Here is an 18,185-nt window from a genome sequence, read left to right on the forward strand (position 1 = left end):
TTCACCTGCTTCTACCCCAGGCCCTGAGTTTATCCTCAAAGAAGCAATTTGGTGAATTTTTTCAGTGCTAATATCTGTGTTTATGGCACAGACTGGGTACCTCTGGGCAAGCTGAAATTAATGAAGCCTGTGTGATTTTCAGGTTGTTGACCTGTGCAGCCCCTGCAAGGCAATGAAATCTGGTGCTGCTCCTGTAACCTGCGCTACATGCAGACGTTGTACCAAGGGTCTGCTTTGTGAGGACTCCTGTCATAGGCCCATATTTTCCTGTATCTGATCTCGCTCTGTCATGGCATTGTAAACCTACTGTCATAACCAAAGTTTCTGATTGTTCCCATCGTCACTGCCCTGCATGACCTTCATCACATACTGTATTCCTACTCTGAGACATGCACCTCCCTCCCCAGTATCTCTGCCTTCAAGGCTGCAAGATTTTAAAGCTAGTTCAAACCAAAAACTCTCGTATGTTTTCAGCATTCTCTTGTTCTCAGTCTCTGAAAATATAGCTCATGTTCATTTATTGCAAGTCCCCATTAGAACTGAAAAAAATGCTTCTTCCTTTGTGGTGTTTGCTGTCCTGGAGCTCAGCCATGCGGTGGCTGCCTTCTCCCAGCACAGCTCAGCAGAGCACGAGGAGGTGCCAGCGCTGGAAGGCACAGCACAGGGCTGCCCACCACAGGCGAGGATCCTGCCTGCATGGGCTGCAGGGCACCAGCTCCTGCTGTGCGGCCGGCAGCCTCAGCCAGGCTGGAAGGAGGGGGACAGGCCCTTCTGTGGGCACTGCTGGGCCGTGGTACCATGTACGGTGACTGTCAGGCAGTGCTGGGACTCCAGCAGAGCGGGAAGTCCCGCAGAAGCTCTCACTGTGGCTCTGCAGCAGAACCGGTGTGCCCAGGTCAGCCCTGCTCTGCGATTGCTCTTGCAGAGCTCAGAGACATGGGTTGCTGCCCAGACTGGGCAGAATGCCTCCTTGGCAAAGGGAAGGCTTGTCAGGGCGAAGCTCGCTTGCAGGCTGCTCCTTTTGTCCCACTTCTAGGTGGCATGGAGCACACTTGGTAGATTTTCACAGTGAGTCCCTTCTTGAAAGCTTCAGAATTCAATAGCATTAAAAAGGTGACTTTCATGTTACTTTTCTTTTCACTGCTAAAAACTGAAATACTACTTTAACACTTTGCAGTTACTCTACACATTTCAATGACTTTTTACTCCTAAGAGGCTTTAAAATATTCTCTCCCAAATATTTTTTCATTCCTTTTGCTGTTTGTTCCTAGAAGTTACTTGACCCTATATAGCCTTACAGTGGTTTGCTGTGTTCAAATGGACCATAGTACAAACCACTTCACAGCTTAGCACCAGGTCCCAGTCAGGGTTCCAGAGGCCCCTGACTGTTGCTGTTGCTTGGGGAATTGCTAACTTGGCTAGGAGCTTTGCAAGAGTGGACTTGTTGACAAAGCTAATGGGTTTGCTCCCAAGCAGCCTTCTAAACACCAGATTTTAAGAAGTATCTAGCACCTAATATGTTTTATAGGGACACCAAAGACATATATTTGAAGGTATATGGTGTCTGAAGTGGCTATCATTTCTGAAAATTTGAGTACTCAGTGCTGAAATAACAGCAGGGGTTCTCTGGGGCATGGTCACAAAGGGTAGCTCAGAATTTCATTTGGGTGGGTGGATAATTTTTTTTTAATCCTTGGCTGAAAAAGGAGAGCCCAGACCACCACTGTAATGTTCACATGATCTAACGAGGGCTCACCCTTCTTCATGACTGGTCCAGCTAACTCCTGAAAACAGGCTTGCATAAGAGAAATAGGAGGTATCTTTAAAACACAAGAACAAGATTAATAGAGATTAATTTCTGCTCAAGGGCTAAGCCACCTCCAAATCAAAGTTTAGAGTTTCTTCAGGAATGGACAGGGGCAATTCTCTTCAAAGCTGATCTTGTTTAAAAGATCTTAAATGGAAACACCACATGGGAGGGTGAGGTAATTATCGCAACTATGGATGCTCATGGCAGTGTGCAGAGCACAGCTAGAGCTGGTCTCCCCGAACTCCATATATCTAATATATAAATGTTTTTGTCAGAGATTAGTCACATCTACACTTTCCTTACACTCCAAGCAAAGAGATCAGCACCTCCAGCCAGTGGTTCTTCTGCTGCAAATGACCAAATTAGAGAAGACAAATTTTATGCCTACAGGCTCTGTAGCAAGACACCTTAGGGCCACAAATATTTAATACAATATTTTCTCGGTAATGAAGGAAACAGTAATCAGGTTTTAATCTTGTTTTAAAGAGAACTGGACCCCGTAGTGGCAGCAATCAAGGATGGAGATGAAAAAGCAGTATGTAACATGATGAAATCAGGAAAAGACCTCTCTAAACCTAATAAGGACGGCTGGATACCCCTCCATGAAGCTGCGTACTATGGCCAAGTGGGTTGCCTGAGCCTGTTGCAAAAAGGTCAGTGAAGTTAAAACTAATTCATTACAAAAGGGAGAAGAAAAATACAAATAAACTAAAAAGCAGGATTAGCAGCAGCCCAGTCCTTGCCTGGGACTGTATGTGAAGTATTTTTTCAAGCTGACTGCATATTAATTTCACCTTCTCTTTGAGAATAGGTTTCCAGACTGAAGCCTCTGAAAGTTAGGATCTTCAGGAGAAAACTGTATCTTCAGAAATTTTGCCAAGCCAGGATTTCTCACAGTAAAGGCTTGTAGCTGAGCTCTCAGCTGTTGTGAACTGCTTGGCTGCCGTAGCTGACAGCAATTGCCCCAGGTCCCACCAGCTGGAGATCCAGCCCAGCGCTTTTATGTTGGTGCTCAAAGGTGGTTAACTACCATAGTTTGCATTCAAGCTAGTACTGAAGAGCAGTTACTCAGCAGCTTTCAGTATCACCAGTGATAGCTGAACATTTTAATCTAAATTGCTACTAATTTACACACTTAATCTGAGGTATAGTGACTTTATAGTGTATTCTAATTTGCTCATGGAAAAGGAAAAGAAATAAAGAATGAAAACTCACCTCAAACTCCAAGGATTTTGAAAGGTGATGGTGGTGCAGATATTTGTGTACTTACTACATGCCATAATGACTTTGGGCTTGCCATTTACTCACAGCATACCCTGGCACAATCGACCAGCGCACACTCAATGAGGAGACAGCTCTCTACTTGGCCACCAGCCGTGGCAACCTGGATTGCCTGCTCACCCTGCTGCAGGCTGGGGCAGAGCCCGACATCTCCAACAAGGCCAGAGAAACACCGCTCTACAAAGGTGAGTGGCTGTGTTTCCAGGGATGCTGAGCTCTTCTGGCACCACCGAGACAGAGCTGCAGGTGCTCTTGTGATGTGGGGCTAAAACTCAGCAATTAGCTCCCATTTTGCACGTTCCTCCAGAAGTCCTGTGTCTCTTACATCTGATCTGCCATGTCATGGACTGTCTTCTCATCCACATCAGAGACGGAGTTAGTGGCTGCCCTGCGAGGTGCAGGCTGGAGTGTGGTGCTGAGGGTGGGGTGTGTGCTTTTAGTGGGGGCCTAAGCACCGGGTGTCTGCACAATGTCCCAGACTTAGAGAAAGCAGGAATTTGGACAGTACAGGAATATGTATGCTTTTGTAAACAGCAGGACTTAAGTAGCTGTTAGAGGTGGGGATACAGCACCGGTAGACATGCCAGTGATTCATATATTGTGTGGGCCAGGCCAGGCCAGGCTGTGTGCTATGGGAGATGCATAAGATTATAAACAATTCAGTGAGATAGATAAAGTGTTTAACGTGGACAAATGATTTTGCTGCTAGTCAGAGAGAATTCTTTCTTCAGTAGAACAGCATTACATTCATGATACCATAAAGATTCAATGGAGGTGATCTCTCAGACTTCATGTCCCTTCCTCTTTTATTGACTGCTCCTGTCATGACTATTTTTAGCATTCTAAAGCAGTAAAGAGCTCATATCACTGATTTTAACAGGAATCTTGCCTCCAACTTTGGATGCCGGACATTAGAGCTGCTTAGTTTAAAACATCTTCCTTTTAAAATTCTGGCTTATAGTCAGCTGGAGGAAAGCTGTTCAAATGTACATTAAACACACAATAGTCATAGAAGTAGTACTCATAGTAACAATAACAATAACATTAATATGAAAACTCCCTTTAGCCAGAGAAAACCTATTATTAAGCATGTGCTAGTGTTGATGCAAAAATCTTCTGGTCTATCCTCCAGCAAAAAAGGAGGGAAAATTTATCATAACAAATTATTCATTCCTAGAAGGGATGCAAGTTAGACTCTGCAGATCTATGCATATGTAATCACAGCAGTGCCTAATCAGATAGATGCTTTCAGTTTCTGTGAGTGACAGCTGTGTTTGGTAGAGGAAGCAATGGCAATGATGTCCCAAGAAAAGAATCAAAACCAAAAGGCAGGGTCTCTGTGAGAAGACAACACTTTTATTTCAAAGAAAAAACCAATTGCTGTGGAATGTGCTGGTCTTCCTGCACATTGTACAAAAAGCACTAATTGGTAGTTGTAAAAGTGACTGCTTATTCTAGGTACCTTTGGTTTGGGGTCCACACTGAAAAAATATGTAGGAAGCCTCATGATTTGGGATTCAAAAAGCAGTGGAACAAATTGGTAGAATAAAAATCAACAAAATACTATTAATTATCAAGAAAATGCATTTAGCTCAGAATGATCCTGAACTATATATTTTTGCAGGCCAAGAGAGTGTTACCAACTCACATAATTATTGTTTTCTAAGGATTCTTTTCTGCCCACTGTTTGAGGTTTTTTTTGTTTGTTTGTTTTTCCCTGTCTGTGTAGAGCTTTATCTGCAGTGCAGGGCAGTAAGATACAGAGTCAGTTTGCACTGAATTTTGAAAGAAAGTCTTCAGGTCATGTGATTTCTGTAACACATTTGTCCTTCATAAATTATCCCCTGTGCCTTGCAACCTCCCTGTGTCACTGCGAGGTCCAGTCGGTACAAATGTGCTGTTCTGGATTCGCCTCAGTACCAGGCTTGGCACAAGTGCTGCACAGGACTCTCAGCCTCCCTTAGGTCCTGACTCAAGACTGAATTCACTGCACATCATTTATGAGCTCCACACAGTCTCATTTGGCAACAGCCTTGGCCCTCACATTGACCTAGGTCGATCTTTGATCTTATTCACTATGGTCTAGTTGCATTATATTGCTTTCTGCTATATGAAACGGGTGCCACAACACCCAGAATCTTTTCAGAAAACCATCCTAATCACTTCCCTTTTTCCCAAAACAGCCTGTGAGCGCAAGAATGCAGAGGCTGCAAGACTCCTAGTACAGTACAATGCTGATACCAACCATCGTTGCAATCGAGGATGGACTGCTCTCCATGAGGCTGTATCCCGAAACGACCTGGAGATCATGGATATCCTGGTGAAAGGGGGTGCCAAGATTGAGTCTGCAAATACCTATGGGATCACTTCTTTATTTGTGGCAGCTGAGAGTGGGCAGTTGGAAGCTTTGAGATACCTGGCAAAATGTGGTGAGTACAGATGAGCTGTCACATGCTTTTAGTCATTTAATTCTTAATTTTTCGAAGTTCCCATTAATGCTGACTAGCTCGTTTTTTCTGGAGACAAGGCCTAGCCTGCAGAAGTGCTGAAAACACTTTTGCTCCAGATGGCTGAATTGTGTAGGGTCTTTGAGACAGCATGGTCTAGATAAACATGCTGCTTCATCATTCATTTGCGGCCACCTACTTTGGGAAGTAATATGGTGCTAATTGCATTACCTGACAGCTTTCAAAACCCATATTGCTGCAAACATGTAGCCTAAAATCCATAAAAGACAACTGTATGTGGTAATACATGGCAGAAGTTGAACATTAGCCAGCCCCATCTGCTCACAAACATGTGCAGTGATGGCCAAGGTTAGCTCTCCTCTGCTAATGAATTCTGCTGAAAATAAAGTGCTGTTGTATAGTTAACGGATATACATGAAGGAGAAGCGGACTTGCTCTCCCTCACGTGTATGTGTTCAAACACATACACAGAGTGAATCTTTTACTGCTTCACTCATGTAAAACAGTTTTACGATAGGCACAGCATACTTTACTACTATTTGGAGGCATATTTTATTTTCAATGTGGGCTAATATCTTCAGTGTAGGCAAGAACTGGGTCCTGCATTTGTGGAACAAGAGCTAAACAGTGACGAAGATAAGAAGAACTTCTGAAGCCATTAATATAGTTAAGAAAGACATGACAGTTGGGGAACAAAAAATGTATTCTGCTGTCCAGATAGCATTGTCAATTCAGTTTTATATGACCAGTTATTCCATCATACTGCCTACAATATTAGAAGCTAAGCCAGAATGTGATTTGTGTTTCAACTTAGATAGACATTAGGATTTTCTTAAAGTTCAATTTTGAGAAAAATACACAGGAGACAATCTAATAAAACTGTCCAATATTTTCAGGCCCTGAAAAGCTCCTCTGAGAATCCCAGGGATGATATCATGGCATTGTTTATGATGAGCAACCTTCATCATAAAAAGGATTTCTTTTTAATTTCATTTTCATTAGGAACATAGTCCTGTGTTATGTTTTGTCACCACAATTCTCCTGATGTTTCCAGCTACAACATCTTCAAAAGGCCAAACACAACACAGATGTTTCAGTTTGGGGTGCCAGAGCAGGGAAATGTTCTCTTTGGCAGGGAGTTTTCATGATCAAACGGGAGACTGATTGGCTTCCTTATTGGGTTTTAGAAGCAAAACTCCAGCGAACTGTCATTCCCATTTAGAGTACACATAGAGCAGCCTTCCTGAAGACACCATGGTACAGTATATTACAGTCAAACCCCAGGCTTTGAGACCTTAAGTATCTAGCACAGAAAAAGCTAAATTCCAAATTGTTCATGGCCAAAAAGTATTAAGTCTTGGTTTATTCTTGCATGTGGTTTGTTAAGTCAAGCACACACCAGAGCTCAAGAAAAAAATGCCCCAAATAATCTAGTAGTTCATTAATAATACTTATCTTTTCTTGGTAAAACTTACCATTTGGAGCCCAACTTGGACCCTTGTGAAACTAAGAGATATGGCCACAGGTATTGAGTTCTGACATAAAATATCAACTGACTAAGGCATGCCCAAATAAAAGCTAATTAAAGTTGTTACTCTGTACTATGCTGATGTCATATTATAGACTCCTATTTTAGCCTGGATATGCACTAATATTAAAATATAGTATAAATGTATTTAAAGTGTGAATATAGAGAGTATAAATATATATAAATACAAATAAATGTGTATAATAAATACATAGTAATAGAATTTTACAGAGCACCTATTTTGATCATCTGGTCCAAATTCCTGCTCAAGAATAGTGTATATACATAGTGTAAACACATAAATACTAATGGAATTATTGTGTCCAAAGAAAAGGCCATGCTATATAAAGAACGTCATATTTTAAAGTTTTTGCCTTTGAGATACAGCTGAATGGAGCCTGGATTTAGGACTAGGAACTACTGGTTGCCACCCATGTTAAACTCTTCCTCCCAAAATTTCAGATCATATTAAAACAAGTGGAGATCTATGATTTAGCTGTATATAACTGAAATGACTATTTCACATTTTCATTTTGCTCTGATGTGACCTCATTTGCATATCCTTCCAGCCTATTTTGTAGCTCCAGTGTCATGGAGATGTATATCATAGAATCATAGAATCACAGAATGTTAGAGATTGGAAGAGACCTCAAAAGCTCATCTAGTCCAGTCCCCCTGCTAGATCAGGAACACCTAGATGAAGTTACACAGGAATGTGTCCAGGCGGGTTTTGAATGTCTCCAGAGTAGGAGACTCCACAACCCCCCTGGGCAGCCTGTTCCAGTGTTCTGTCACCCTCACTGAGAAGAAGTTTCTTCTCAAGTTTAAGTGGAACCTCTTATGTTCCAGCTTAAACCCATTACCCCTTGTCCTACTATTGTTTGTCACCGAGAAGAGCCTGGCTCCATCCTCGTGACACTCACCCTTTGTATATTTGTAAACATTAATAAGGTCACCCCTTATGTTCATTAAAAGTATGTTGTTTCCATCTGATTTAACTTTTTGGTGCTACATTTTTTTTTTCCTTCTTAGGTGCTGATATAAATACTCAAGCAAGTGATAATGCCTCTGCTCTTTATGAAGCCTGTAAAAATGGACACATACCTATTGTGGAGTTTCTTTTGTCCCAGGGAGCAGATGCTAACAAAGCCAATAAGGATGGACTGTTGCCTCTGCACATAGCAGCCAAAAAAGGGATTTGCGAGTAAGTTTTAGTTCATTTCATAGTTTTGTCTTTTAGACAAGAATCCAAAGTGCTTATAAAAAGGGGAATGTAATGTCCCAGACCTAACTCTGAGCATTCTGAGGAAGGGAGCTGCCAGTTGAGAACTGGGCTTTCTGCTTGCAGAGCTCAGGTTAGAAACTGTCAGCAGGTTGGGATGGGATGGGAAGGTTGGGATGGGATGGGAAGGGTGGGATGGGATGGAGCAAGCAGGAATGTGAGGTGCAAGATCCCTTTAGCTTTGCTAAGATATCACATATTACAGATAAATAACCTCATTTATCTTTGAAGTGAATTAAACTGAGTTCCACAAAATATGCTTGAGATAAAATAAAAAAGCATCTGCACATGGGGAGTAGGGGATTAGTCCTCAATAGCCATTGCAGCATAGTTTGCAATCACTTTCCTACATGAGCTCATTGTGATTCTGCACAAGCAGAACACACTGCATTCACCTCTGGTGTGTTCAGGTTTTATTTACAATAATTCCAGATGCTGACAGCAGGAAGAAGTTAAGTGAATTCTAGGGCATTAGTGAGACTGTTGCTAGAATATGGTGTTCAGTTCTGGTATCCTCCCTTTTAGAAACCTTTCAGAAAACTGGAAAGGCTTCAGAAAAGAAGTACAAGATTTACTCACGGTCTGCAAAATGTACTTTATTAGTGAGTGATTAAATGAGTCTTAAATGTAATAGACATGGATAAAATGATCCAGTGGTTCGTTTCTGAAATGAAAGGTGTTCGGAATAGAGCTGAGCACATTTTTAAAACAGTGGGAAAGTAACTAACAGAAAAAATAACCAGCAATTGGGTAGATTTACCTGTCCTCAATGAAGTAGAGGTGTTTATGGGAGGAGGAGAAAATCTACAGCCTATGATAAAGGATATAAATTTAGAAGATGCTGTCTAAGGATAGGATTGTTGCACTGTCATGTAAATAGTGTTTACCTAGTTCTTTCAAGACTTGGAAGATTGCAGCATTCTTCTGAGCCTGAACTCCTTAGCATTCACTTCTGATCCAAGGACAACTTTTAGCTCTTGCCTTTAACTCCTGGCTGCTGGAAGGGTGAGTGGCCCACAGCTATTTTTGCAAAACGTGATCATATCTTGCAGTGACAGACCTTTTTGATGACTCTAGTGGACTCTTCTGGCCATCACAGTTTCTATCAAAATCCTTTCAGCAATAGTCAAAGGAGACAATATAAACAACTGCAAAGACACTTTCTGGATAGTAAACCTATATTTGCAAACAACTGCTAGAGCATATTCTTGTATGTTTCACGATGTCTGAGGAATTAAGACTTTGACAGAACTACACCTTACCATAGCATCTTTTAGGAAGTGTTTAGGTCTCCTTGGGAATCCTGATTAAGCTTCTCAAAACACTTTGATAGACCTGAGAATATTAATTTTCTGTAGTTGGAGCAGGCCTGCTTCTTTGTGCAAGCTGTGTATTCTACAGGGCAGCTCAGTGTGAATTTCTGCGATGGGTTTATACACTTACAGCATGTATATGAATACCCTGCATAGACAAATGCAGGCATGATTCAAAATTTTCTCCAGGTTTTGAGTCACAAAGACATTTTATTGAAAACAAACATGTTTTAGATGAGAAATGTGCCAGAGACAGAACCCAGCTCCAGGTGCTTACTTTCAAAAAAGTTCATCTGAAAGCAGAGTAAATTGGTCTGAATCCAGTTTGCATATAGAGCCTGGACCGGCTGTCTGAATCTTTTCATTCCCTCTATAGTTCCACACCCTGACCTGAAAATTAATTTATATGGAAACTCTGCAACCAGAGTCCATCCCAACTTTATGAAAGAAAAGGCCTGAATCAGACCTCACATCTATTATTCCAAACAATAAGCAGCATAAGTAAGACCAGAATTCAGTCCAAACTCTAGGTTCCTTCACTTGTAAAAGACTGTGCACAAATTTTTGTGCACAACTGCTACAAACTAAGTACAAAAAAAAGAAAAAAGAAAAATGTCTTCTCTTATAAATATTTATTTTATTATTTTATTATTTATTATTTTATTTATTTTATTTATTTATTTTATTTATTTATTATTTATTATTTTATTATTTATTATTTATTTTATTGACAAAGCTTTAGCCCAATTGGCTGATCATCCTTAATTCCTTTGGTATTCAGTAAAATAACACCCTTCACAGTGACCTCTCTTTGTATTCCTGCAGATTTAATACGTAATTCCGCAGGAATTCCACACTTCAAATTTTTGCCAGAGCACAAAGGCTCCCTACCATCAAAAAACTAAGAACATGATCCCAAGGCTCAACTGTCAACTCTTGTTGTTTGGTGTTTGTTTATTTTAAATGACACCTTGTCAATACTGACCTGACATTCATAAGGGTGATCTCATCAGCTGTAGGACAACTGCAAGCAGTCATTTAACTCCTTCCCCCTCGGAACTGAGACACTGAGAAGGGAAGACTTTGTGAAGCGTGGGCAGATTTATTAAATAAATGCAAGTCAATAAACTCTTGGCACACATACTAAAGATGCTCTGCTTCCTCCTCCATATAATTTCTAACAAATAGAAATCACAGAAGCAAGTGTCAGGGATGAGGGGGAGCTCAGCACTATTTCAAAACTGTGCATGAAGCTCAGCCCTGTGACACACATGGGATGTGGTCTGGCTTGTCTGGCCTTGGCTGCCTTCACTTGAGCTGCCTTCTCCCTCTAGACAGACAGGAGAGACTGTAGACGTAGAGGCACCCTATTACTGAACCAGCCCACTTTGGAGGATGAGGAAGAGAGACAGGTTCAAGCTACAAAATTAAACTCTGATGCAAATTTGATGGTTCCTGCTTTTGCTCCCAAAATAAGTCTGGGGTACAGGTCTGGGAGACTGCAGCATTTGGAGCCAGAGCCTCAGTGTGGCACCCCTGTGGTGAGGCTCAGGTTCCCCTTGCAGACAGAAATGACGCAGTGCCTCTAACTCAGATGTGAAATGCTGGCTGAAGCACATGAGGCTGGAGGCAAAGAACAAAACAGACTCTTAAATCTTCAAAACAGTTGATCATGGGATGACTAATGCTGACACTTGACATGGTGTCCTCACAGCGCTCTGTGCCCTTTTCGTTATTATGGCTCTTACAGAACATTTGCTAATGGTGGGAAGTTGCCAGCTCACCAGCACCCAAACCTCCTGCTCCCTGGTGAGTGTCACAGCGCTGGAAGGTTAGTGAGGCTACTTGGAGAAAAAAAAAAAAAAAATAACAAGCCTAATTTCCCAAGATATTTACATAATTTTAAAAGCCTTTTTGATTAAAAATGAGATGTAGAAGTAACCTGGAGACAACAACAGTCCATCATGTAAATAGGAACATAATCCTTCAACTCTTATATCAGCTCCTGGGAGGGTTGCAGGCTCAGTCTTTCACAGGATCATTCAGTGCATCACAGACAAAGGTTTTCCTGAGACTAGTGCTTCTAGTGCTTATATTTGGTTTAGTTCATTATGTAAATATATGTTTGAGGGCCCAGTGTTGTGACCAGCCATGGCAGTCAAGCTGAAGATATGCAGTATTTTAAAGGAGAAGCAGTATGTGGTAGGAAACTGAGCTTTGCATATTCGTGTGTTAGAAGAGCTGTTGACTGCTAAATAGAGGATTCTGCATGGGAGGAAGAAGAGGACAAGAAGGTGTGCTTAGCTTGCTGGCTTCCCCAAGTTCATTTTTTAGATATATAGGGCATCTCCAGAGACAGCAGGCAGACTCAGGCTGAATGGTCCTTAGTCTCTTTCTGGAAGTAGCTTAAGGTAACTTTTCTGCATTTATAGAATCAACCTAGTGCTTTAGCTAAACCGCCCAACTTCATGAGCAGGAAATGAGGGTTTAACCCATGGGGCAGGTCATACAATTCCAATGACACCTATGGAGACACAAAAATGATCATGGATTTGCAACTGTGGGGCTCCTCTACATCCTATATTTTAACTTCACATTATGTAATGAAAGCAGCTTAATTTATGTTGCTGTGTTGAAGGACACATCACACTTTCCAACAGCAATCCCTATTAGTTCCGGTTTAGGACTTGTCTGTATGTTTTTTCTCCCTGGGCTAAAGCATGGGAACCAGCCTGGAAAATATTATTTCTTTTTCTCCCCTTTCCTAATTGTCCTTTTGGCTCTTCGTGATCTGGGATGGAAGTTGATAGCCCCATGGATGTGACACCACCAACAGCCACACAGTGAGGTCCTCCAGGATGGGGATCAATCCAGGGTAATAACTGGAAACTAAATATGCATTTTATCCTAGCTCAGTCCTGTAGAGAGAGGTTTGGTTTCAATGTCCTTTCTGGTCTCAAGCTTCTTGCTGTGGCTGTGACCCAGGAGACATACTAATGCCTTGTTCTGGTGCCCTTCTCTGCTGAGCGATGAAGCAATCCTAATGGAGGTGGGGAGATACAGCCTCTCTGATGGCACCTCAGGCCAGAGGCCATGTGCCTGTTCCTCCATTTCTACCCATGGCATGACAATGAAGGTACAGAATGTCTGGGAGATCCTGGCTGAGTGTCTGCCATTTGTACTCTGGCAGCTAAAAGAGTTACAACAGGGTAGGTGATGTGCCAGCACGTCACCTCTTCCATCGTAACTGCCTCTGTAGGTGCCATTACACCACAGAAACTGGATTATAATTTCAGAAAGTCTTGTTCCTCCATGAAAGAGGGAGTCACACATCTCAGATTTTTGACAAGGTAGAAGCACAGGGAGTTATTGACAGGTTTCAAGTTCACACTTTGGTTTCTCTCAGAGACTGTTGATCCTGTGCCTGAGTTAGCTCTCTCTTCTGGTTACAACCATATAGCTGTGATTTGCTGGATGGTTGTAGATCCCCTAGAGCTCACTGCTGTTCACTGACTATTCACCTGGCAGGATTGTCTCCATGCTGATCCCTGTGACCAGCCGCACCCGTGTCAAGCGCAGTGGCATCAGCCCTCTACATTTGGCGGCCGAACGCAACAATGATGACATCTTGGAAGAGTTGATTGATGCTGGCTATGATGTCAATAGCACCCTCTCTGATGAGCGGTCCTGCCTTTACGAGGACAGACGCACCACCCCCCTCTATTTTGCTGTTTTTAACAACAACATCTATGCCACAGAACTTCTGCTGCAAGCTGGAGCCAACCCCAATGTTGACCTCATCAACCCATTACTCATCTCGATCCGCCATGGCTGCCTGAAGACCATGAAACTGCTCCTTGACCATGGAGCAAACATTGACGCCTATATATCAAGCCATCCCACTGCATTTCCAGCTACCATCATGTTTTCGATGAAGTACCTTTCCGTGCTGAAGTATCTCCTTGATCTGGGCTGTGATGCAGGTTCCTGTTTTGAATGTCAGTATGGAAATGGCCCACACCCTGCATTAAATTACAGACGAGACAGATTTAATGATCCTCAGCTGTCCAAGCAGCCAACTGTAGTACAGGTAAGCAATGTCTGGTCTACCTACAGTACTTCTGAGGACATCTCCTACACATGTATCTTGATAACTTTAATGTATTTTTTTCTCTCAACTTTCCTGTGAGAGGAAATGCCTTTATTCCTACTTTATTTAAAGAAAAAAAAGGTTCAACAAAATCTATGAATGTTTCAAGTCCGTGTTCAATGACAGCAGGAGAGCAGGCAACACTCGCTGTGGTCCTGGCCTGAATTTGCAGTGAACTAGAGCTATCTTGACAACCTTGCCGTTAGATCGACAATATTCTTTTCCTCTGGACCTGAAGTGCCAGGAGTGAAGCATGTTTTCTTGACAGGCAGTGTGATATGGATGGTAGCATAAGGGTGGTAGCATATGGGCAGTAGAAACCTACTTGTTTTATTTGCCCTGCAAGATTTGTTTTGTCTGATCAAGAATTTAAGCTCCTAGTTAAATTAAACTTGTCTAGTGCTTCACTTTGTGAGGGTAAAGTAATGAATGTAAATAGTTGCAATTTCTGAGTCTTCTGGATAAGGAGCTCTAGAGAGGGGCTTCGACATGCAACACAACAAAGAAATCTCAGCACAGCAGTCTTTCTATTTTGCAAAGAACCAGGGAAGAAATAAATTGGCTTCTATCTAGTTTAAGGGTAGATTTGAGGGATTCAGAAGAAAGTGTCATTTAGCCCAAAGAGATGATCACCAATAAATGCTTCATGGTGGTGAAAAGAATAAAAGAAAACATCACAAGATCCTAGGAAATCTTGATCTTTTTATCAGTCCTGTCTTCCAGAAGACTTTACTCTCCAGTAACATGTCTGAGAAACAAACAAACAAAAAGAAATCTTAAAAAAAGGATTGTAAGTGTCCATGAAAATAACCTCTTATCCCAAACAGAGCTGTCTTCTTCTTGAGAGGGTTGTCACACCAAAATTGCTCCAGGACACCACATTTTTTCAAAGAAAAATTAATAAAATATATTATCACTAGTTCTTGAACCATGATATGGCAGCATGTAGCGTGAGCGGAGGGTTGGAATTTCAAGGCAAGGAGAGAGGGTTTGTCTGTAGCCCTCTATGATACTCTAGCCACTCAAAACCAGTTCTGTTTCATTAAGTTTCTGTTTCATTTAAGTAACTTATTTCCCTCTGGATCTCACCTACAGCTACCTTTAGTTCCTAACAAAATATTAGATCACTCGCAGAGTCATCACCTCGAAGGTCAGATCACATGAGGCAGACCTAGCCAAAGTTGTGTAAAATTATATCTGTGCCTAGAGAGAGACCACTGAGGGACAAATGCATATAGATAAAAAGCAATCCCTTCCCTCTGATATAATTTTAAATTTTCTTCTTACTGCTGGGAATTTGGCTAACAAAAGTAGGTCTTGTATGGTGCAACTTTGTGACATAGGTGTGGTATGGTTTGTATTCTGAAATATAGAGGATCTGATGAAGCTGTAGCCTTCTCCACACAAAATATGTGCATTTTTAATTTTCTTGTATAAAATTACATAAGGATAATAAATCTAAATGATTAGTCTTTATACAGTAAAGAGTATGAGCTGCTGCAAGTGGATTCGAAAAATGCGTAACTATAAATCATTACTGTTGCTACTAAATGAGTGTGTCCTGGATAAAGCGAATGTAGAAAAATGGTTGCTGTCTCATTTCATATTTGCAGAATTGCAGTGTCAAAACCGTGCACACGGGGAGTGAAGTATCCTACTGCCGCGAGAGGGCATTCAGGGCCCTGCTGAGACTGCGAGCAATGTCCCAGTCCCAGAGTCACTTTCTCCCTGAGTCAATGCATTGCCTGTAGTTGCAGGTTTGCATTGTTTTGCTTCATTTTGCTGTGCCTCTTTTCCTCCAACATGTTTTGGAACATTTTTTATTCCAGAAAATGTTTTTGAAGGCTGAGCTTTGGAATAGGGAAGACATAAAAAGGCAAGCAAGGTCTGTAGCAGAGACAAAAAGAGGAGAGCAGTAAGATTCCATGTTTTATTGCCCTACGCATGTGTCCTCATTTAAATTACAGCAAAGTGGCATTACTGCTTGGAGGTGGTAGTGCAGATCCCCAGTTCGCACGTCCCATGGGTAACTGCATGAAAATTACATATGCATTGTAGAATCACAGCCAGCTATACTGAACTTACTGAAATGAACTTTCTATAAGCGGTCCAGGTAGGGAACTGTGGGTTGCCTGTTGGGATCCTCTCAACATTACTGTATCTAATTTTCTTGGGAAACATTACATGGTGATACTCACTGGAAAAAAAAAAAGTAAATAAAAAAAGTCAGAAGAGTAGTAAACACCTCTGTGAATGTTCTCACCTTGAATAAAATGACCTTAAAATTTTATGCAGCTCTAGTGTTTCCTAGGTGAGCTAATATAATTTTACTTCTGAATGAGAGTATCCACACAAGAGTTTAATGCATTTTGAGTTAGGGCTTATGCATGTATAATCAAATGTGATCTAGTTACAGGAGCTTAAACTGAAAGAGATTTAAGCTGGTGCATTTCTTTCCTGTTTGGGATGGGCTTGGTGGGTGCCTGCAGACAGTCTCAGTGGCTAAGCTGATGGATGGTACTTAAGTCACCATTATTCAGTTGGGTTCAGCCATGTGCCTGACTTCTTATCCGCACAGCGTGATTTAATTCATCTTAAATTTTCTGACTGCTCACATTCAGATAAGTCCATAGATATCTTCATCATATGCGGCACCCTAACAGAGATAGATGAAGCTGTCTGGTGTAATATACATATTTAGATTAAAGAGGGAAGACAAGTCACTACTTTTTTGAAATGAGACTGCTTAAAGTCAGGTCCTTAAGTCTGTTCTTCAGTATCTCCATAAGCAGCCCTCCATGCAACGGCTCTGATTTGCCTGATCCAGGGCTGAGTAAGGAAGATGCTTCTGTGTTAGGCCCAGGATTGTTCTCCCATGGGCAATAAAACTGCCTGGCATTCACCTCTGCTGAGATTTCTCCAGACTTGTTTTTAGTGAGGTTTTTGTTCCCTAAAAGCTGCAGATACCAGTGGGTTCACCAGAAGTAGGACGTGCTGCACTCCGCCAAATCTCCCTTTTTCCCTAAGCCTTCTCTGTGCACAGCTGCCCCACAGAGCCCCTCCCAAGAAGGGAAAGGGACCCAGCACGATTTGCCACAGCACCCTGGGCTGCATGAATCTTTCAGCAGCTCCCTCACTTGCTTGGGGCAAAGCTGTGAGCACTCCTCTGCCCTCCCATTTCTGTGGATTAGACCCTGTAAACAATTCAGCATTCTTTCCATGCTCCAGAGCTAGGATAACACCAGGGTCTTGTGTCCTCCTGTGGTTGTAAACAGGGGATTCTGTCCTCAGTTGCAAAGAAAAAAAGAGGCTTTAGTTGAAGTTTTCTGAGGAGAAACTGGTAATTGCTCTCACAGATTGTAGAAGGGTGGGACCACAAACACAGTGGGGTCTGTTGCTATCATTGCAGTTTCCACTGGTGTATTCATGTCCCACTGACTGTAGTCAATCTGTTTTTCCTTTAAGTTTTGTGAAATGGTGTCTACTCCAGAGATGAGTCGCTGGGCTGGGCCAATCATTGATGTTCTCCTGGATTATGTGGGTAACGTGCAGCTCTGTTCCCGGCTCAAGGAGCATATTGACAGCTATGAGGACTGGGCTGTCATTAAAGAAAAAGCAGGTATGGTCACCCAGGAGAGAATCTGGTACAAATAGTCCCACTATTGGATTCAAAACCTCAGTCAGCATCTTGTCTTAGTATTTATCCCTTAAATTTGATAGAATTTCCCTGCTGAGACTGAATTACATTTTGGACCAGATATGAGGCACTAGAAATGGCTGGGGTGTCGTTGACTCTTGTGATGGTAAATGCACATCAGCTGTGGATCTGACCCAATGGGAATGAGCATTGCCAGCACAGGAAAACCCATTTGGCTGCAACTGGGGTGCAGTCAGACAGGGCAGGCAGGCAGCATGACCATCTCCACAGCATCCCAGCAGACACCAGTGGCCTTTAAAGCCTTTACTAATATTCTGCTTTCCTAAACATCCTTTCCCTCAGGATCCAAATTTTTCATAGACATTATCAGAATTAGTTTTCTGGCACCACACTGAATTTGGTAAATATTGCCTTTATTTTCAGTGGGAAGACTGAGTAGACTCATAGAATCATAGAGTAGTTTGGGTTGGAAGGGACCTTCAAAGGTCATCTAGTCCAACCCCCGTGCAATGAGCAGGAACATCTTCAATTAGATCAGGTTGCTCAGAACCCTGTCCAGCCTGGCCTTGAATGTTTCCAGGGATGGGGCAAGTAATATCTTTCTGGGCAACCTGAGTACTGTGAAGTGGTTTGTTTAAATCCTCTTAGAAAGCCCATTGCTCAGGCTGAGCTGGGATGCGGCACCCCATCCTCTG

The 18,185-nt window shown here is 42.0% G+C and overlaps 1 protein-coding gene across 2 annotated transcripts in view; it reads left to right on the forward strand.

Moving 5' to 3' along the window:
• The window catches only part of ASB2 (ankyrin repeat and SOCS box containing 2), a 35,155-nt gene that overhangs the window by 10,947 nt on the left and 6,023 nt on the right, over nucleotides 1-18,185 (forward strand). For both annotated transcript variants that reach the window (XM_082057676.1, XM_082057677.1), the window contains 6 exons: nucleotides 2,297-2,463; nucleotides 3,121-3,276; nucleotides 5,275-5,520; nucleotides 8,120-8,291; nucleotides 13,211-13,772; nucleotides 17,298-17,451. In XM_082057676.1, the coding sequence (XP_081913802.1) occupies nucleotides 2,297-2,463; nucleotides 3,121-3,276; nucleotides 5,275-5,520; nucleotides 8,120-8,291; nucleotides 13,211-13,772; nucleotides 17,298-17,451 (1,457 nt within the window). The remainder of the gene's footprint in view (nucleotides 1-2,296; nucleotides 2,464-3,120; nucleotides 3,277-5,274; nucleotides 5,521-8,119; nucleotides 8,292-13,210; nucleotides 13,773-17,297; nucleotides 17,452-18,185) is intronic.

Source organism: Streptopelia decaocto, assembly GCF_964273445.1.
Source record: "Streptopelia decaocto genome assembly, chromosome: 7".
In the NCBI taxonomy this organism is placed as follows: Eukaryota; Metazoa; Chordata; class Aves; order Columbiformes; family Columbidae; genus Streptopelia; species Streptopelia decaocto.